The 22,192-nt window shown below is 42.4% G+C and overlaps 1 protein-coding gene across 1 annotated transcript; it reads left to right on the plus strand.

Moving 5' to 3' along the window:
* Positions 1 to 17,099: 17,099 nt before the first annotated feature.
* On the plus strand, positions 17,100 to 20,503 carry LOC103713647 (acyl transferase 4-like). The gene is made up of 2 exons (XM_008800653.4): positions 17,100 to 17,645; positions 19,340 to 20,503. Exons 1-2 carry the CDS (start codon positions 17,238 to 17,240, stop codon positions 20,177 to 20,179), a joined length of 1,248 nt encoding a protein of 415 aa, XP_008798875.1. The 5' UTR covers positions 17,100 to 17,237; the 3' UTR covers positions 20,180 to 20,503.
* The last annotated feature ends 1,689 nt before the right edge of the window (positions 20,504 to 22,192 follow it).

The following is a 22,192-nucleotide window of genomic DNA, read 5'->3' on the forward strand; positions in this document are numbered from 1 at the left end:
TAATGGAATTTACTCCAAATTGAATGGGTTAGAAGTCTTTGAGCCAATATCACTATGAGTAGAATTAACTCTAGTAACCTCCCAATCTTCCTTGACCAAGATTTCTAACATCTATTGACAATGTTATATGCGATACCTCATACAAGAATCTCCAAACCAAAGTCTCTAATCACTATTTTATTTTACTAGTAACTTAATCAACAATGGCAAATAGATCCCTGGTCGAATCATAATACTAGACTTGAGTTTATTTTAACACATCCAATAGTCTCCAACAGTTATAAGAAAAATCTAGTAGCTTGGTCCAAATATAAAAATTCAAATTACTAGAATTCTCTAATAATATGCATACTATATGGCCTTAAAAGTAAAATTAAATCTACCAATAGAAATATACCTATTTGTAGTGTCCAAAAATGCCAATACCAAATATAATTTACATATAGATTCAAACTCGAAGAATAATCTACTCAATACTATGAAAAATCTTTTTTAACTTATACCAATACTATGACAGACCCATGCTTAAATTTCACTCTAATAATTGGTAGCAAAAGTAAAAGTGCTATCACATCTACACCCATATCAAGTTTGATCTTTCATGTCATTTAAATAACATATGAACAAATAAACATAGTATGATAAAACCTAATATGGTATGCTAAGGTTAACCTTCCCACACTTACCTTAGGTCAAACCTCTCTTATCATGGTCAAAGACATAAATCATCTACCCCTTCTGTACTCATTGTATACCAAACCCGATATAAATTTTATCACCAAACATAATGATCTTAAGCTTAAACTCTTAATCCATTTCAGCTACTTCAGTCATGTCCCGAGTGATCAAAACTTTAAGCTCTACTACCACTTCTATCATAATCCCTAGTGATCTTTAAGCAATACTTTGATATCACTTCTATCACGCCCCAAATCCATCACCCAGGTCGGCTATGTGACATAGTCGCACGCTCCATACGGCAAGGCCCTAGAGAATATGCTAGGCTTCAAAATTTATTATAACCTCAATATCACTAAACAATAATGATCTCAATTCATACCAAATAACAAGCATGTATAATTACAAAAAATTTATTCATCCAACTAGCAACAATGATGCTCTGTCTGTTCCTTCCTTTCACCTATGATCTCAATCATATCCAGACAACCATGGCCAAGCCAAGTACTACACAATCTACAACCTACAACTCTAAAAAGATGAGGAAAAAGGCGATTTTGAGTTTTACAGTACAGTAAAAATTTTTGCACATTCACACCAATATTGTAATATAGTTTGATAATAGCAATGTGGTTGGAAAGGCTCTACACAGTACCACGTCGATGGCTCCTTGGAGTAACATGAGAGCTTTAAAACTCTCCAAGTGATACAATGGGTCTGTAGTCCCATCGTAAGTCTCCAATTGCAGCATCTTGAAGCAAGGAGGGATATGTTCCTCTATTATCATTGCCGAGAATTGGGGTTCAAGGGTGAACTCCACTTTCCCTCTTTGCTTGGCCTGGTATTGCCTTAGGACCTCAAGCCATCATCCATCTCATTGAACTTGCAGTCAAGATATGCCTCCCTCCTAGAGACTCTCTTAGACCAAGAGGAGTGACTGGATGCCAACTCTTCCCAAGATGGGGAATCAGAGAACCAGCACTATGGATCTTGTGCTAGACACTGTGGATGGGAGTGATGACTATTTGGGGCCTTTCCTAGGCTTTGAGGATGGGTACGGTGACTATGCTGAGTCTGCCCCAAGCTCCAAGGAGGGGAGTGATGGTCCGACTATGCCAGAATTTCTTGATGGCTCGGCTTGCGAGCCTGCTGTTGTTATTGTTGATTGGTGGCCAACTGTTGCAGGTTTTGGATAGCTATGGTTAGCGTTTGAACCTGCTACATGAGCAGTTGATACTGCTCAACTGTAACTGCTGGTGATGCCTACGGTTCTGATAGAGGTAGAGCCTTCTGAGGGCTCTATAAAAAGTTGTTAGATTCTTCTAGAATGCTTGGATGAGCGTTAGAAGGTGCTAGTTGCGCTCTTTGAGACTTCATGGTAGTGAGTCATCTTCCTTTTGAAGAAAAATCTTCTATAATGGGATTAAGGGCCTTTCCTTTAGCACCAACGTATTGCTACCAAGAATCAATTCAGCCAAAGCACCAAGCAGGAAAGACTGCTGGAGGGTTCGATGGTAAGCTACTCAAGGCATGCAGATGGCAGCACACCTGGAGCCGCCCTAGGAAGTTGGGGTTCCGCCTAGGTTTTGGGCCATCATCGAGCTCCTGCCTGAAATGCAAAGATGAAAAAGTTTTTTTTGTCAAAGAGTATCCAGTGGGCGACCCTTTGATGCTTAAGTCAGAATGATACATAGGAAATAGAAAAGAATTTTGGGCATGACAACACAGTGGTCTGCTAGAGCTCTAGAGCACTTATCTCAAAGGTCTTCCTAAAAGTAGATTGTATAGGCGAAGGCCAATGCATGTTGCCCGATAATTTGGGCATGTAGGTTGATCGCATTTGGTAGGCTACCGCACGTTCTCAAGATCATGCATGATCATTTCACACGCGCATCACGTCTTGCACATTCCTTAAGTGTGGTTTAGGAAACCACCTGTGGTTGTGGCTAGATCAAGTTGGACATAAATCTCTTTCATGGCACTAACGGAGACTTCTTTAGCACGGCACTTGTCCGTTAACAACTTGATCCGGCCGGTGCCCGTTAACACTTGTGATCATCTCTCACAAGATGTTCTGTCTTTCTTACAAAAACCTTCCCTTCCCCCCTCGCCGGTGCTTCCTCCTTATCTTTCAGCGATGTATAGCCCGATCGACCGATAATAACATAATCAACGAACACGGGTAGAGTAAGTAGCTGTAGTTGGGACTGATGCAAATTCAAATGATCATATTCAGGGATAGTTGCAGCCAGCCGCAAGAGGAGCCACAGCCTCTCACAGTCAAGCCGCAGCTGCAGCACCTTGCTGCAGCCGCACTCTAGCTGCAAAGGTAGCCTATAGCTTGTAGTTAAGCTGCGGCTTAGGATGCCGCAGTCACGGTTGCGCGAGCAGTTACTGTTGGGCCCCGAACCTTTGTTTGAGCATCAAACCTGTTGCGCTCCAGTATTTTTCTCGAATCTGCTTTCACTTGATTCAAACCCACGACGTTTCGGAGTTTTTCAAAAAATGTTTGTTTGCTCCTGATGAGAGTACAAAAGTGCAATCGTCATACCATCTTAATTAGTATTATAGCTAATCATTAATGATAAAATTAACTAATTAACGTTGTATTTGTGTTTGAGTGCAAGTAATCCAAGAGACCCAATAACATTGGGTTTGAGCCCAACGCAGCCAGTAATCGTCCACGATGCATCTTCAGCCCTCTACGTGGAGATCCCAGCCCGCCTTCCATATTCGTCCGCTGCTCCCAAGCGATTAGTGGCTATCTTCTCATTCCCATTGAAGCATCTAACTGTTCGTCTCCCAAACCAACGTTTCATTCAGCCGAGGCTTCCCAAATTCCTTCCCAACGGCTACACAACAGATCCCTTCATCCGAATCAAAGATCCCAGCTTCCTTCCCAAATCTGCACCATCTTAGCTCGTGCGAAAAGAGGGAAGGAGCAATGGTCCAGCATCTTTCCTTCCAGATCAGGTCTCGCTTGCTCTTCCGTGATCAACGTCCCAGGCGATCACGCGTCCGTCCGTGATCCCACGCTGCACCCCGCCTCTACATCCGCCTCTTCCACGTCAAAGGGAAGAGCAATGATCTCGCGTTGTCCTCCCAGCCCCATCCACCGGATCCACATTCTCCTCTCTTCCGTGACCCAGCATCCCACGCTTCATTCAAGCCTCCGAGTCTGCTTCTTCCACGGGCCCCAGTGATCCCGTGATCTCCTTCGCACGATCTAGCCGTCCGTAATCAACATTCCCCGCATCCCCAGCCTCCCACGCCCGTCCGACTGCAAGCGTGATCCAAGCATCGCGCCCAGCCTTCCGGATTCCATCCGCGACCCAGCCGCTCGTGAAGCCCCGTTGATTGCGTCTGCCCTCTTCACACTCCCGGCTCCTCCCAGTGATCCCGCGGCCAGCCGTGAAGCATCCTGTTCCCAGATCCAATCCGGATTATTCTCCTTCATCCAGCCATTCCGAAACTCCTCCACCTCTTCTTCCGCCTGCATCGCGTCCGTGCGTGATCCCAGCAGCTACAAGGAGCCCTTGATCCAGTGATTCTTCCTCGCAGTCACCGGATGATCCAGCCTCCACCGCGTCCGTGATCAGCCCCCTTCCCGAATCAGCGCCCCTCATGCAGCTTCTTTCGTCCGATCCAGCCGTTTGCATTCCGCCCCAGCAATCACGCATCCTCCCCCTCTCCATGCTTCAAGGGGTGGGGGCAATCTATAAAAGGGGAGGACGAGAGGAGGAGAGGGGAGCTCGGTGGAGGGCCAAAGAAATAGGGGAGGTGTGTTCGGTTGGGCCAAAGAACAGAGATGCTCTGTTCTTGGAAAGAAGAAAGAAAAAAAAAAGAAATAGTATTTTATGTTGAAGTTCCACTGTGGGAGAGAAAGGGAGAGAAAATGCAATTTTCTTTTCTTTATTTTATTTGCAGAAGAAAGGTGCTACCAATCTTCATTTCTACTTTTGTAATCAATTTATTTTTATAAAATCTATCATTTCTCTTTCATGCAATCCTTGTTCTAGGTTCAGTTTAATTTCTGCTTTTTATGCAATCTTTTAATTTTTTTTCATGCAATATATGAAATTTTCTCTCATGCAATCTATGTTCCAGGCTTCAATCTTCCTAGCAATATTTTCATCCATTTTAATTTATGCCAAAGCTCTTCTTTGATTAGTTAAATATATAAATATTCTTTGAATCTAAGTACATGCTTTTTATTAATTTTAAATAAAAAAAATATTCTCTGGTGAACCAGAGAATCATTTAACATCCTCAAAGTAATGTTTTTTTTCTTCTATCATTCAAAAATCGATTTCGAATCCGAGTGAACGTTTTAATTTTTATGCAACTCCAATCGCCTCCCTGTGGATCGACCTCTTACGACCACTATTCTTCGAGTAGAAAAGTTAAGAGTATAATTAAATTAAACTTTGTTTGTCAGTTCTAACAACGATTTGTTTAGCGTATTTTTAGGTAAACAGGAATCGGACAATAGCTCCTCGCAACCTTCCTTTTTTTTATTGCTGGTATATATCGACGGCTGAAGATAATTCATCAGAAACCTATTCTTAAACTCTGACACCTATGAAATTCTTTTTCTTCTTATCTAGTCATGGATAATCCATGAATCCAGATCGTCTCTCAAAAACAAAATAGGAATAATTATAGCTCGATCGGTTCCATTTTTCCTTGGAGGAAAGAAGTCTTGGGGTTAAATAGATGGTTCGATACCTTTACCTGACTCATCCAATACCATTGAATTTTTTGATTGGACAACAAGAAGTTGATCATGTCTTGGTCGGTGAAAGCTATGCACTGATTCCCTCTTCTCGTATTAGGTTGGAAACGAAAGCTTTCTAATGTGGGTATAGACTTCCGGATCGACCATAACTGAAGGATCCTGTAGTTCGATATTCTATCTCTCTGGGTGCTCTTACAATCTAAGACATTTGTTTTCATTCCCCCGGTGGGTGGATTGTCTGGGCTAGTCTAGATCTCTTTATTTGGACCAGGGAAGGGAAAGAGAATGATCATGTTATCCATTGGGTTCCAGTGACATGAAGATTGATGGTTGGATCCCTCTAGTTGCATTCCTTTGTTGAGAGTAACATGTCTAGTATTTTTGGTCAAATTTAGAGTGACTCTATACTATCCTTTGCGAGACTTCACTCCTCCAGTCATTTTTAGGAATATGTTATTACCATCTCCGGTGCATCCATCCATAAAGAAAGCATGCCTCCCTCATTAGATTAGCTTGGCTACCCGATTCTAGTAAGACTTCTTCCTGCATGGAGCTAGCATGGGCCTTTCATTCAGTATCATAACTTAGAGCCCAGTCCAGGGACTGAAGGGGACTAATAAGACTGAATAGACCGACCCTTCTCTTTTTCCCTGTCTCCCGCACCGGTATCGGTGGCTGAACCGCAACTGCTAGTGATGGGACGGAGAAAGAACTCCTTCCCCGTCAGATTGGTTCTCTCTCTCCAATTAGGAGAGGCTGATAAGAAATCGTATCAGATGCTATTCCCCGCCCATCCATCGGAGAGAGGAACTGTCCTAGCTGAGCTTTACTTTAACTCCTCGATTCAAGAAGAGCTCGGAGATAGGAGGAGAATAAGAGGTTAGCAACGTACGAACGTTTTCCAAGCGAGCCACGGGAGTCTAGGTTTTGCGAGCTAGCCCGGAAAAGAGGCAAGCCTGTATAAAGGTTTAGGTCCAATCATTCTCCCCATGTGCTATCGGGCATAACCATGGAGATTAGGACATAACTCCCATTGTTTAAGGGTAAGAGGTTGATGAATGAGGTGGTTAAGAAAAAAAGATTAGCCGGGGTTGGGATTGGTAATGCGTGCGGAATGCTTAATAGCGAAATATCTATAAAAAAAGGCATATACATGAATCGAAAGACACATAGATATTGAAGTGGGCCAACGAATGAGTCCACTAGCCGTCTCTTTAGTATCAAACTAGTCTCTCTAGCTTGGATAGAAGATCCAACCCCCTGAAGCAAGGTATGCACGAACCACATAGGCGAGGTGGGGGCCTAAGCAAACTACCAAGGGGCCAAAAACCTTCATGAAAAGTGCTTTTTAAGGCATGTCACATTAGTTGCATTCGTATCGTAACTGATTAAATGATCCCCTGCCAATGGTTAAGATAATCCTAGCCGTAATATCCGTTCGATAAGTAGATCCACGGTGGTTGTAAGGGTTGTAAAAAATCAATGAAGCAACTGGCCGAGTCTCACCACGGTGACTAGCAGCTAGGCCGGTTGAGAAGTAGTTGGATAGGCCGATGCCACCTATTTATCCCAATCCTTTTCAGTTCGTTTATCTGTTCCTTTTTTTGCCTCCGAAACAACCATAAAGTCATGAAATGTTAAGTTATTCCCTTCTTTCTCTCTCTTTATGACTAGCGAAACTCACTCGCGGGGATGGGAGCTGGGTTGGTTCCGTACTGGCTAAGGGCATTAGCACTCGACTGATAGGAATAGGGACAGCTCAATCCAAGCTAATCCATCCAAGGCCATCAATGTATCTCTTGTCTTTGATTCAGTCTGATTCCTTGCTCCTAGGCTTTCCACCCGATTGAGAGATGCGATGAGCCAAGCGTGTGTAGAAATCGAGGCGCTAGAATCAGATAAGAGAGATAGATATGAGTTTTCGTCAGCTGATTAGCTTCCATTGGGAACGGGACCAGCAAGGGATAGCTTTGATCGAGAAGTCAGACTTTTCTCGCCGATGAATCAATTACATTATGTACCAATTAACTCGTTGTTTTAGAAGATGGATTGGACTTCGTTCTTGGTTCATCGCCCATCGCCACTAGGAGATATATTTTGAGACAGATCAGATTGCTTCCCCGGAGATGAAAGTACTGGCGGAGAAGGAGGGCTAAATGTGGGGAAGGAAGAGAACCGATAAAGGATTATCGAACAAGAGGATGAGTAAGGATTTATCGAGGAGCTGGCTTATGCACCTTGGACTTCTTGGATAGCCTGGTGAACATCCACAGCGGTGGATAGGATGATGTTGGAGTATTGGAGAAGGGGATTAACTTAGCATTATAGAGTAAGTGACCGACCATTAGTTCAGAGATCTTCATTTCCTCCCATGCCAAGCTACCTGGGCTTTTGGGCCTATGCAATTATGTTGACTAACCATGGTAGTAGCTCTTCGGCTGTTTAACAAGCATCATAGAGATTCCTCGATATCCGAAGTGAGCAGGCGATTAATCAAAAAAGTACAGGACTTGCGCTTGGAATAATGGGTTTCTTGTAGTAAATGAATCAGAACATATAGGTAGCAACCATCTCGAAATGGATAAATAGGCTCTCTTATTTTTCATTCGTATGAGTGAAAGGCCCACTTTCGCCTACGACTTTTTCATCAGAGGTTTAAAGAGGTGGTGATTCTAGGACTAGAGAGAACAACGTTCAAGTCAACCAACGATAGGCGGACAACTAACTTCTCTGGTGTTCGTCAAAGGATTCGGAGGTAGGGGATGACCCGTAATTAATCTGGTTGTTTGGGTTAAAGGGAAGGGCCTCGTCGAAATCATCGACTTTCTGCCCAACGCCACGGCCGTGACCCGGTTATTGAAGAAAATTTTCCAGCGGTGGATTGAGCATAAGGCCAACATAGGCTGAGTCTAATTCACCATCTCAAGATTGAGTTCTGACCATAAAATGCAACTATCGTGTTTTGATGGAAGGAGCATTCAATACTATCGAGGTTGGATAGAGGCACCTCTTATCAGTCGGAAGTGAGTTGTGAATTTTGGTAATCTGGCTTGTGATCTTCAATCTAAGATATTCGGAATAAAGATTCAGATAGAATTGTTGGCTTTCTCAATCGCTTTCTCGGTCGGAAGAGTAGCTCCCAATTTCCATCTCGGTAGCTTCATCTTCTTCGGAAGCTGATGATGCTTTTGCTGCTGAATCGGGAGGGACAAAGAGGCTAACATGCCTTATTTAAAAAATAAAAAACACGTCTTTCTGGGTGGGGGTATTTAATCCTTAACTTATATTGCACAGGATACTATCTCTTTGATCTTTCTTTTCATTCCCTTTGACTTTCTTTTCGTTCTATTCAGAACTGAAAATCCTTTTTGAATTTCTTTCTTTTGTGAGTGTCAAGAAAAGCGGTCTTAAGTTTGGGCTGAGAAAAGACAAGGTAAGGAAAGGGCTGATGTCCTTAAAGAAGAATTCCTTCATGTGGTACCACTTAAATTAAGGTAGAGTACAAGGGACAACAAAAGAACATCACTTGCACACTAGATAAAGATGAGATATATCTAGCCCAATAGGACTCCCTTCACATGCCAAAGAGAGAAAGCCAAAAGATCCTTTCTAAGAGGGGTGGCGAAGGAATATACAAAGGTAGGTCTCAGAAACATAGTCTTAAACTCTGATGACTCATTTATAGAATCGAAGGAAACTGGAAGAACGAGATAGTCCAGCTAAACTAGGATCTAGACTACTTCTGAGAGGCAAGTTTAGCTACAGACGGTCGCTCAATCATACCTTCCCTACAGGCCCTTTTCTATAGCCCTGTGGTTTAAAAAAATGTTCTTTTTCTTGGTCGGAATCACTTCCATAGGTCCTTGTCCATCCCCCTAGGAATAATAAGTTTTTTCTTGGTCGAACTAATTGAATACTTCTGTGATAAATTGCTCGAATTGACTTGCCATTTTCATAAAGAATATAATTGACAACTCTAAGTTGGACATTATTCCTTTCCTGCAAGAGATCCCGAGGAAAAAGTGTTGCTAATTTTATCCCATCAGCTATTTCAAATGTGACTACGGACCGAGTCGAAACAAAATACTTTTTTTTGGTAGGTGTGATCCATTGGACATAGATCCAATTTTTTTGACATGTCGCCTGATAATTTGGGCATGTGAGCACTACAGAAAAAAAGGCTTATCCCGACTTTTTACTGCCGACGCTTAGTATAAACGTCGACAATTTTGGCTCAGGGGCGAAAATCTGCCGACGCTTTGAAGAAGCGTCGACGGATAAGGCAAGTAGACGACGCTTCAAAGCGAAGCGTCGTCGGGGGCCATTCCCTCCCCTCCCCCCCAGCCCGGCGCCAACACAAATATAAAATCTAATCCCCCTAAACCCTAACCCCTACAGCCAGCCGCCCCTCAACCTGCGCCCCCCCTCCACCTCCCCCACACCCCCCGCCGGCGCCCCTCCTCCCTCTCTTTCTCCTTCGCTCGCTTTCAAAAGCGATAACTCCTCTAGCCGACGCACCCCCTCTCCCCCCCCCAACAAATCCCTAACCCCCTCCAGATTCAAGAAGCCATCTCCTCAAATCCCCCTCTTCCCTCCCCATTTCCGCCCTCCTCTACCTCTATTACTCTTCCTCCCTCTCCATCACCGCAAGCGGCGGCCTCGTCCTCGGCTCATCCTCGGCCCCCCTCCTCTTTTCCCCACTTCTCTTTGTGGCGTCGAGAAGCAGCGCGTAGAAAACGTCTCCGGCGATGATGCCTTCGCCCGCCTCTTCGTCGCTGTCGAAGAGGCACCTAGGGCACCCCTCTACACTGAAAACCCCTCTCCGGCTATCGCCGAAATCCTCTCTCTTCTCTTCTCAGGCGTAGCAGGAATCAAGCGTCCCGTCCTCCGCTCCCAAATCAAAGCGGAACACGAGCAAGACACCGCCCTCTCCATCCAATCGCTTCGAGCCTTTAACTCGGTTCGCTCAATAAAACCCAAGACAAGAACAAAAATGGTGATGCCCCTCCCTTCCTCTCTTATCTCTTTTTAGTTCCCTTCAATATCTTCACCTATATCTATGCTTCTCTTTCTTTTTCTATAAAAAAAATTAAAATAGCATATATATTTTTATGTTTTGAAATAATAATAGAGCACCGAGGCTATGAACCCGAAGGCCTACCCATTGGCGGATGCCCAGCTGACGATAACCATATTGGATCTCATCCAGCAAGCAGCCAACTATAAACAGCTCAAGAAGGGCACCAATGAAGGTTTCCAATCCCAATCGTCTCTCTTTACTTCAAACCCTCTTAAGTAATTCCAATCCTCGCATTCGTTTATGCTGGAATTATCTTGTATGCAGCTACCAAGACTTTGAATAGGGGTATTTCGGAGTTCGTCGTGATGGCGGCCGACACGGAGCCGCTAGAAATTCTACTCCACCTTCCTCACCGCTGTCCTCCTCACTTGCAACGGATGCGGTGGTTGTTGTAAATATTCTGCTGTAAACATTGTTCTTGCAATAAAATTTTTGGGTGGCTTGTTTCAGCCTCCCTTTAGTTCAAAAAAAAAAGAAAAAATATTTGTGGGTTTTGCAATGCACCATATCTAAACCACGGATGCAATATTTAAAACAAAAAATTAAATATTTTTTTCAAAAAAAAATATTTCTAACGACGCTTTAAAGCATCGCTAAAAAAACATTTAGTGTCGCTTTTAAGCGTCGCTAAAAACACCCTTTAGCAACGGTTTTCGTAAGCGTTGGTAATTCTTTTTTTCACTCTGACATAGCCGACGCTTTGACGACGCTTTTAAAAGCATCAGAAGGAAAGTTATTGACACTTAAAAGCGTCGGGAAAAGCCTTAAAAAGCGTCGCCAAATCTTGTTTTTCTTGTAGTGGGGTCACCCGTATTTGGTAGGCTACCACACGTTCCTAGCATCATGCATGATCGTTTCGCACACGCATCACGTCCTGCACATTTCTCAAGTGTGGTTTAGGAACCACCTATGGCTGTGGCCAAGGTGATGCCAACTATGAGAGGATTTTGAAATTCAAAAGTTTCCTACGCACTTCTCAGGCTTTCCACATGGCGGATGTTGATCGGCAAATTGAAGATTTTGTGGAGAATTTTGATTGGCCAATCTTTCACATGGACTATGGTAATTAAGTTCCAAAGTATATCACAGTGCATGGTATGGGGATTATTATTATCAAAATGATTTGTGACATACATTTACCTATCTAGTCAAGTATGAACCAATCAATATGTCGTGCGGTCCAACAGAGCGAGCAACTCAGTGCTTATGTGCAGGTTGTTGCTGTGTAGGCCGGAGTACAAAAAAAAGAAGCAGCTTAAAGATAAAGTTCTTCTCTCCTGACTTTAGAGTTGAGTAATTATTAGTGCAGGACTACATCGCTGCGTCTTGACCGCCTTGTCGGCCGATATGTGGAGCCTTTATTCGCATGTATCCTGTTGAACCACCACAAAATTCAATAGGCAGCTAAGTGGGCGGCATATCGGTGCACGTAACGTAGGCACTAATTTCTTCTAGGGTTGATGAAAGACTGATGGAAACCTTCCTGAGAAGACAAACGAAAGGACCACGCGGATTACTGGAAGGTGATTAATTGCATCACCACCACAAGTAATGCATGAAATTTCCCAATCATTTCATGAAACAAAGTTTTCCACCTCTCTCTCTCTCTCTCTCTCTCTCGCGGTTGGTACGATGTCGACTTATTCCTCCAAAGGATTGAGGTAAACGTCTGAAGATTGCTTACTCATTTCTATAAATTTATCTCTTTGAGTCTCTCCACTTTATCAGATGACCATGGTGACCTTCGAGTACGTATCAGTCCTTTTTATGCCTAGAGAGAAAAAGGATCAAAGGGAGTATCCCCTTCAACAATACAGGATTTAAATCTATTGATCGTAGGGTCCTAACAGCCGAGATCTCTAACATTACACTTGAATTTGCATTTTGATAATTTAAACTACGTCCCGTATTCATGTAGCCTGAATCTAAGCTACCAAAAAAAGAAAAACTTTTCTTAGTTGAAGAAGCCTTCCTTGAATTGAAGACTTGAAGTTCGGGAGTTTGTTTTTTACTTAAATGAGGACTGAAAATTCAACAACAATGGGACCAGAACTCAACCATGAAAAGGGGCTTGATGAATCAGGTACACCTAATATATAATATCATACAATACTCACTCTCTTCTCTTTTTATTCCAAGCCTTATTCTCTTCTCTACTGTTCCCTAAAATCCTTTTTTCTCACTTAAGCTTTAGAGTGCCCCCGAAGCCGGACCTCCTTTCTGTCTTCTTTTTGTGTGCAGATTGCTGCTGATTGGTGCTCTTCAGATCACCGGATCAAGTTTGGGTGACAACAAATCTATTGTGGGTAATCTATATTTATTAATTTATATTGTTATATTTATGAATAAATATGTATGCATTACAATAAAAAAATATTTTAATGATGAAAGTGTCACTCGTTTCAATGACGCAAGCATGATATTGAATTAGGTTCTTTTCTTTTTTTTTCCACCAATCCTTTCGAGAACGAAATAGGCAATGCTTATCACTAATTTAGAGATCACAAATGGATGAGAATAGAAGACTTGAAACTAGGTCTCTGGATGCACAATCGATTGTATCAATAATAGGACACTTCAACAACCAGCTGTCACCCTCAAGTTAGCATCAAGTTGAGTTGGTAAATCTTATGAAAGTTTACTCACATCGCTTTTTGAATGTCAATTATAACAAGTTAATTTACTGAATATGGATTATATATAACAAGTTGCCAAGGTAGATCATAAAATGGATTTCCCTATATCTGATGATCCAATGTAGGCTTTACTAGTTAGTTGTTTCATAGTTGAAGGACAAGCGGTGGTCAAGAACTTCTTTGTTAACTAACTATGCTAATTGGTCAATTAACCTTATATTATTAAAAGAAAGGGGAAAGGAATCAAGTTGCAGATTCGGCTGCATACTTTTTTTTCATTTTGACGGTTTCATAATTGATTTTTATCAGAAAGCATTTTGGATCAAATGCTCTCAAAAGCATTCTAGCATATCTCTTTCTCTATATACATACATATATACATACATGTATATATAATAATTAAAAATATAATATTATGACATAATTATATTATATATTATATAATTGTAATATTATTATATAATATATAATTTTAATATAATAGTATACATTTATTATGTATAATACCTGTGCTCGCTAAAGATAATGAGTATAGAATATTTTAACTAAATCCTAGATAATTCTAATTAAATACTTATTAAATTTTGGAAAAAATAGTTTTGTGGGTGAAGGTGTAACAATCCATGGTCTCATACAAAAAAGTTAGTAGAAGGTATTATTTGAATTTTTTAACCTTGTATAAGTATCCAAAATCGACTCAATATATAATCAATGTGGGACAAAAACATACACCCGCATGGGTCCAATATTTTTATAATTATTGTATAAAAATACCATAACATGTGATGCACATTATACATCCAGTCAATTATTGACCAGTCAATGTCACATGATCCAATGGAGCGAGCAACAACGTGCCATATTATATGCATACTTGTTGCTGGATGGCTCAGTCTGTGGGCTAAAAAATGCCACGAAGATATTCTTCTCTTGGGAATGTAGAGTTGATGGAAGAGTCAAGGAAACCTCTATGCACAATAAACAAGTGCACCATATGGACATCTCAAATGTAGCCCTAATACCACCACTACGCGTATGCATGATATTATGAAGCCAACATCACATCTCACCCACCTTCACACCCCACTCTTTATGTAGGAGCAAGCTATTCAATTCTCCGGTTGACCGATCGGAGTAACCAATGACCTCAATCAGACATCATTATGTTGTCATAACTATATTTTTATTTTTCAAAAAAATAAAAATTGAAAAAAATAAGAAAAATTTTCAAAAATTGGAAAATTGATACATGACCTCTTCAACAGCTAGAGATATATCTTGATTATCATTCCAAAAAAGAAAGTAATTATCTGTCAGACTCTGCGCTATTTTAAAAAGGACAGTCCAAAATGGTATCCTTCGAAAAATGAATCATAACGCTTTGCCTTTTGAATAGTCGTTTGACCATTCAGAGCAATGTTGATGCGATGCATGTCTACCGATCTTGATAGGAAGATGACTGAGCAGACTAATCCAGACCATCCACAGTTCTTTAAAAGAGGGTGGAGCTTCTCGGCTGCATTTTTTCCTCAGGTCATCCTTCTCATAATCTTTATGCTTATGGCCTTCTGTTCTCACTGCTTCCTTCTGGGTAGCAATGGTTTTCTCGGCATTGATGTACTTGTCGGCTTGAGTCAAGAGTTCGGCTAGATCCTTCGGAGGCCTCTTCTCTAAGTAGAAGCTGAAGTGCAAGTTTCTTAACCTATTTATCACTATGGCTATCGCCATGGAGTGGTCCAACTCGCATACCTCTAGCATCATGGCATTAAATCGATCAATGTAGTTTCGGACGGACTCATCTTCCCTTTGTCTTGCAGTGAACAAGCTAGTCAAAACTTTCCTCTGCCTTCTACTACTGATGAAGTAGGTGGCAAATTGGTGACCGTTTTTATCGAAGAAAAAGATCAAGCCTGGAGGCTTGAGTACCAGAGTCAAGTCGGCTTCCTAAGCATGGCTAGAAAGACTTACATCATGGCTTCCGAGGTACCTTGCAATGGCATAAGAGCTTTAAAACCCTCAAGATGATCCATTGAGTCAGTGGTGCCATCACAAAACTCAAACTAGAATACTTCTCCTTTGGCGAAGGCTCCTCCATAATCTCCTTTGTAAATGGAGGTTCATTCATTTTCTCAAGATCATCTCCAACTTCAACTCTTTACTCTTGTAGGGCTCTAATCCGATTGCTCATCTCCTCGATTCTACGATCAAGGTCCATCTCCTGCCAGACTCTTCCCAACCAATGTGGAGAGAGATTGGTGGGGTTAGAGCTAGCTCCAAAAGGGGAATGGGAGCGCTTTGCTTCCGCCTTCTTCCATGACCTTCGAGATGGAGGTGACTGCTGTCTTGGGCTAGATCATCTTGATGAGCCAGTTAGCCCATTAAATGAGGGAAAACCTACTGTTGCAAGTTTTGTACCATATCATGAGAACTTGTACCTACTGAACTAGTAGGCAGAACTATTCAACATTGATAGTCTCTACACCTAGTCAAAGGGATGGAGACGTTAGGGAGCTATGTAGCAAGATGTTGAACTTCAATTGATTGACCGGCTCCTGGGTGGTTGTTCCTTCTATGTCTTATGGCTTTTTCCCTTCGACTTTCCGCTCATGATGCTAGTCTGGTGCCACTGATCCTGAGATACTAATGTGGAACATATCCGTGGATCTGCAAGATAATACGCCAAAGTTAGAGAGCTCGCCAGATTGGTTCCTATCAGGCTCTTCAATACTTAAGTTAGAGAGGATTTAAAGTGAAAATGAAAGAAGAAGAAAAAATAGAGAGACAGAGTCTCCCTCTAGCTATAGTGTTTATTCACCATTTATTATTCTTTATTTATTATTACCTTTTTACGGAAGGCCTCTAGATTTATTTATAGCAGGGATCTTGTATCTCCAGCGAATCGTATCCCAACAAACTCTGGAACAACCTAAGGATATGCTGTAATCGCCCGATACACGGCAGAATTGCTGGGACTCCACAAACATTTGAGTGGAAGGGTTAGACCGCTGGCTCAACTTAAATTGTCCGCCAAGCTGACTAGTCATCCGGTCGAGTTAAGATACCTCAGCTCTGTAGGCTGGATGCTTTTGGTCTGCTCGTACTAACTCTCCTAGTCGGTTCGCGAGTCCGGACCAAGATGCCTTAGAGAGTTTAAGGGGGTTCCCTAGCCACCATGTAGCCAGTGAGCTGGATGAATCCCATTATGCCATATCACCTTGGTTAATCATATGCCATAATAATAGGCATGCACACAACCATGCACCTATGTGTTTTTATATTTGTGCGCAAGTTTGTATGCATATATATTTGTCTGCATGCATATAATTATTTTGGGTTTCCAGTTTTCAGATATGGATCTAGCTAAACCCAAGCCATACACAGTAGGACCTCAAGTCTATTTTTAGAATTCAAACCCAAACTAATAGTTTATTCAGATCATTTTTCATATCCAAGACCTCTATTTCATGTCGATTTCAGATCAGGTTAACAGGCTACACTCCTAGTCACATGTGTAGAGGAAAACCGGTTTAGTTTGCTAAATCATTCCTCATGCAGACGATAGATTATCGGCCTCGAGCTGTCAATCGCTGATTTTTCGAGACATATACCGTGGTCCATTACTCGACATGCAGTTTCCAAGGGAATGAAATATTTCAAATACTAGCGTAAACGTGATAACTTGTAAAATTTGACTTAGTGGAGGTCTGAACTTGACTGATGGCAATGGATATGGTCCTCCAAGGCTTGCCCCCTAGAAATAAAAAGTTGGAAAAGTCCACAAGAGATCTGGACCATGCTTAATTACATAACTCATCATGGGGCCGACTGAAACCATCACACATGTCAAATGGCCATGCGCTGATTACTATGTTCGAACTGTTCCGTGACAACCAGCTAGCTCATCCGAGGCATTACCTACTACAAGAGCAGAAATTTCAGAACAACACTCTTTATAGGGATTACTTGCCTTGCCTCCATCTACATATAGACCTGAAAGTCTTTCAAGCCATCAACCACCTCGCATCCTCTCCTATATATAGTTCTCCACTTCAAAGGCTTCCGAGTTGTGAACCACATTGCATACCCTCCTGAAGTTCCTGCAGCCATGGGGTTCTCAGTGACCAGAACTGCCCAGTCCCTCGTCAGCCCATGGGAGCCAACACCATCGGATACGCTCTCTCTCTCGATCATCGACCGTGTGCCCGGACTGAGGCACCTGGTGCGGTCGCTGCACGTGTTTAAGCATGGCCAGGAGCCAGCCAAGGTCATAAAGGAAGCACTGTCCAAGGCACTGGTCCCGTACTACCCTTTCGCCGGACGGTTCGTCGACTCAGAACACGGCGACGTTCGCATCGCTTGCACCGGCGAGGGTGCTTGGTTTGTCGAGGCCACTGCAAATTGTAGCCTTGAGGACGTCAGGTACCTCGACCACCCCCTCATGATCCCTCAAGACGAGCTCCTCCCCAAGCCTGGCCCGGAGTTGGACCCCCTTGATCTGCCCCTGATGATGCAGGTATGTTATGCTGCATTGAAGATGGTTTAGGTTGCCTTGTGGCATAGGAAATTCACAACCCATATGTCAACTTATCTGCACAAGATTTTGGTTTTATGCACTCGTGCACTTAATCGGAAACTACTACGGAGTACTTTTCAAAAGGGAAATATTCTATCAAATATCTATAGGTATGGTACTGGGCAGCAATTCTAACCATAAGGTCTCAAGTTCGAATCGCTGCGGCGACGATTAAATTGTGGACCGGAGCTCACTACTTTGGCCACTGCTTGGACTTGTGGTGTAGGACCGCTCTTGAACCGCTAGTAGCCGGGGTGGTGCCGGGTGTGACGTACTCACACGTGGGACTCGAGCCAGAGCTCAGAGGAGTAGCTGAGCCGGGCCCACGGGTGGGGAGGGTATGAGTAAAACCGGTCGGGGTGCCCAACACACGGCCATTTCTGCCCGCATCGAACATTCTCCTGGTGGGGCGGGGGCCCAGTGGGGGCTGCTACGCGGGGGTGGGCTTGTCCCTTCCTCCCCCTACCCCTTTTCTTTAGCAAAAAATAAATAAATAAATAAATAAATAAATATCTATAGGTATGGTGACGAAGTTGGCCAGCTCTAAAGATTATGGCCTAAGTGATCATGCTCCGACAAATGGGACATGGGCCTAGCTGGCTGCTTGTGGATTACAAGGTACTTGTGAACTGACTTTGAAGATATATATTTTACAGGTACGTGTGGAGTGACTTTGAAGATAATTATATATTGCTTGTGGATTACAAGGTACTTGTGAACTGATTTTGAAGATATATATTTTCTAGGTACATGTGGATTGACTTTGAAGATTATTTTAGACAGAAGTCATCCAAAGAGTCCCATTGTATTCAAAACAGGATCGTAGATTACAAGGGTCTAACCACCAAACCCTTCCTATTAATTATAAAGCAGCCCACAGCGTTGGAATGACCAGAAGGCCAATTGCTGTTCTAACTTAGAGCTCAGTGGTTGCAAAGACATTAATTTTCTGCCTAACCAAGTAACCATGCCATTTGTCGGCCTCTTGACTTGGACAAGAAGTTTTTATTCTTGTTTTTCAAAAAAAACAGAAGAACTTGGACGAGGGACAGGTAGTCGCTAAATAGCTCCCTCAACCCACACACAAGGAGGCGCAGGTAGATATTTGGATAATGAATATGTGATGCTTGTTGAAGCCGAGGATAACATTATCCTAAAGTACATCATCTCTTTAGACAACCCGTATGGGTGAGCATGCATGCATCCGACATAGGCTAATATATGCATACGTCACATGAATATGATAGCAGGATACAACTGTTGAAATGTCTATTTTATTTTACTGCTAGGTGAAATGGATACAGCAGCCCTTCTGTTCATATTATTTTATTTTATTAGTGTTATTGCTATTGTCCCAATCATGAATGAATGGACAATAGCAATTAATATGACATGAGGGGGAAAAAAAAAAGAACAGCAGGGCGGATGGATAATCTTGATGCGTTTGGATCCTAAACCTAGAGTAATTAATCTCCAACACAATTAGATGCAAGCCATCAACCCAAACCCACATGGTAAATGGATCAAGTCTTGCTCCAAACCTTTGTCCACCTCCCATTCTGAGTTTCTCTATTGAGTTATGCGAACCATCTGATTCCTCCGAAATCATCATAACTCCCAACTTCCAATCTCAGGTAACGGAATTCACCTGTGGCGGGTTCGTGGTTGGCCTCATCTCCATCCACACCATCGCCGACGGCCTCGGGGCAGCACAGTTCGTCGCTGCCATCGGAGAATTTGCTCGCAACCGAGCCAAACCCACCGTCGACCCGGTCTGGGCGCGCGAACTCATCCCCAGCCCGCCCAAGCTCCCTCCTGGACCCCCACTAGTCTTCCCCTCCTTCAAGCTCCAGCACTCCACCATGGACATCTCCCAGGACCGCATCAACCAGGTGAAAGCTCAGTTCTTCGAGCAGTTCGGCCAGCGATGCTCCGCCTTCGATGTCTCCGTTGCCAAGACCTGGCAGGCTCGCACCCGGGCCATCAAGTTGGACCCGGACGTCGACGTCCATGTCTGCTTCTTCGCCAGCACTCGCCACTTGTTGCACCAAGTATTGCCTGCAGAAGGTGCTGGCTACTATGGCAACTGCTTCTATCCAGTGACTGTCACCGCCCCTAGCAGTAAAGTAGCATCGGCCGAGCTCGTCGAAGTCGTGAAGATGATCAAGGATGCCAAGGCTAGGCTGCCTGCGGACTTCGCCAGGTGGGTGGTCGGGGACTTCAAAGAGGAGCCCTACCAGCTCTCGTTCACATACGACTCGTTGTTTGTCTCAGACTGGACCCGGCTCGGCTTCCTTGAGGTCGACTATGGCTGGGGGATGCCCATCCATGTCATACCCTTTGCCTACCAAGAGTTCATGGCGGTGGCCATCATTGGAGCACCACCGAAGCCCAAGAAAGATGCTCGGTTGATGACGCAGTGCGTCGAGAAGGAGCACTTGGAAGCCTTTCAAGATGAGATGAAAACCTTCTAAACTTTGAATAAGGAGAATCCTCAGCAAGGAGTGAGGTGCATTCCATCAAGAAAGATGCGATTGTAAGTGTAAGATGTGGAATCAAAATAGTATTTGTACGCGAATGGAGAGATCTGCTCAAGCAGAACCTCGGTTTAGTGTGCGTGTGTTTCTATGTAATATTAGATGGGAGCATTCAACAATAATTTGTAGCTTCAATATGGCTCTTTTCTTGTTGCCCAATAGGATTGGATTGGGCTTTAAATAAAGGGATGTTCAAGTTTGTCTTTGTACTGGAAGTAGGGATCATGTCATTTATGCAACGTATCTATTTGTTGAACATTATCTTTTAACCAGAGTAGTTGCTTGGAATTCAATTAAAGATCCTTTTGGTTAACAATCTGATTAAAGCTTCAGATATTATATTTTAGGCTAAGCATATATTGATATCCAAAGGCAGCCAGACTTTTTATTTTTTGCGCCTTTTTTCGAGAGCAGGGGGGGTACTCATCCTACCCACCACTCAATACCTCCCAGTCCAAGCCTAGGCCGTGAGGCAAACCAAACCAGAGCATGTACAATCAGGGCTCTACCAACAATATTAGGCCTGGTATTACTTGAAACTTAGAATCAAATCTCCAAACTCCTGCTCGGAAGGGGCAAGATGTAGAGCTGATCATGAACAGAGCCTCAGGCCTAAACTATATTCATTTTTACTTTGAGCTGGGCCTATTTAAAATTTGACTCTTTTTTGCGCCTAAGTCCAACCCATGATTAGCTATGGCGATGGGTACTACCATGATCAACACTAGCGAGAGATACTACCTTTCTCTTGCCCATGTTTTCTTATGGTAAAGCACTGAATCCCTAAATTTGGGCAAACCTAACAACCTTTGCTTCGTTGCCGGTGGCCTTCGCCTCTTAGCACCACTGTCCTCATTGGATGAGGATGGTACCATCACTAACAGGCTGAACTCATTGTTGGAGGCCTTGAGGAGGAAACCCAAGGTCAAACCAGCTTGGATGAGATCTCAAACAGGCTGAGGTGTATATAGTCATGTACTATGCATAATGCATTAGATACATAGCAGTATAGACTATATTCATTTGATGTGCATCAATAAAATACAAGTTTGTAATTACAAGAAAATTGGTGTGTATCAATGAACTATTGATTATTTTCATCACACTGATGAGGCTCATGTGTATTACTTGAGCATATAGTATATATTAACAAAATAACAATCTAGACTATATATTACCTCACTTTGAGGCATCTATCAATGCAAAATAAGGTGCTATCAAGAAAGTAGCATGTGTGTACCAATGAACTGTTAGGTATGTATCAGTACACTGAGAAGTTTGTATTATGGACAGCAGTATCTTAATACGCTAGCTAAGTTCCATCAAGGGAGGAGGAGAAACGAGAGAGAAGTGATAATTAAATTTGGCTGACAAAAGTCTTAACATCAATGAGGCTTCTTGGAAGAAAAAAGTGGAATGATAGAGAAGAACGAATGCTACAATGCTGATTTGGAGATGCAGCTGACCTTAAGGAGGGGCCAGGACCAAGATTAGCGTTGGAAGGCTTTGAGTTGGAGAAAGGATTTAGGTCCCGTTTGGCAGAGCTGTTGGCAGTAGAATTTTCGAAAGTAGAGCTTTTTGAAGTAGAGTTTTTTGAAGTAAAGCTTTTATAAAAAGCTATTTGTTATTTGATAACATTTCTAAAGTGATATAGAACTTTAGTATGTGTTCCATAAACAAACTGAGAAAGTATTTTTGGTATGACAAAATGACAATAAAGAACACTGCATAGTATTATACAACAGAGCATAATAAAATGTATTAATATATAAATATATGATAGTATAATATTACTGTAATGTAATATAATATTATTATAATATAGTAATATAATATTATATATTATGGCATAATAAAGCATAATTTGATATTATCTAACATAATATATCACTGTATTATGATAAAATGTAATATAATATTATATTTATAGTATAATACAATAATAAAGGT

Source organism: Phoenix dactylifera, chromosome 1 (assembly GCF_009389715.1).
Source record: "Phoenix dactylifera cultivar Barhee BC4 chromosome 1, palm_55x_up_171113_PBpolish2nd_filt_p, whole genome shotgun sequence".
NCBI lineage: Eukaryota > Viridiplantae > Streptophyta > Magnoliopsida > Arecales > Arecaceae > Phoenix > Phoenix dactylifera.

Bases quoted from the DNA above. Each gene is read 5' to 3' on its own strand.
- LOC103713647 (XM_008800653.4), top strand. From the start codon at position 17,238: ATGGGGTTCTCAGTGACCAGAACTGCCCAGTCCCTCGTCAGCCCATGG. The intron at 17,646-19,339 runs GTATGTTATGCT...TTCCAATCTCAG, and splicing joins ATCTGCCCCTGATGATGCAG to GTAACGGAATTCACCTGTGG.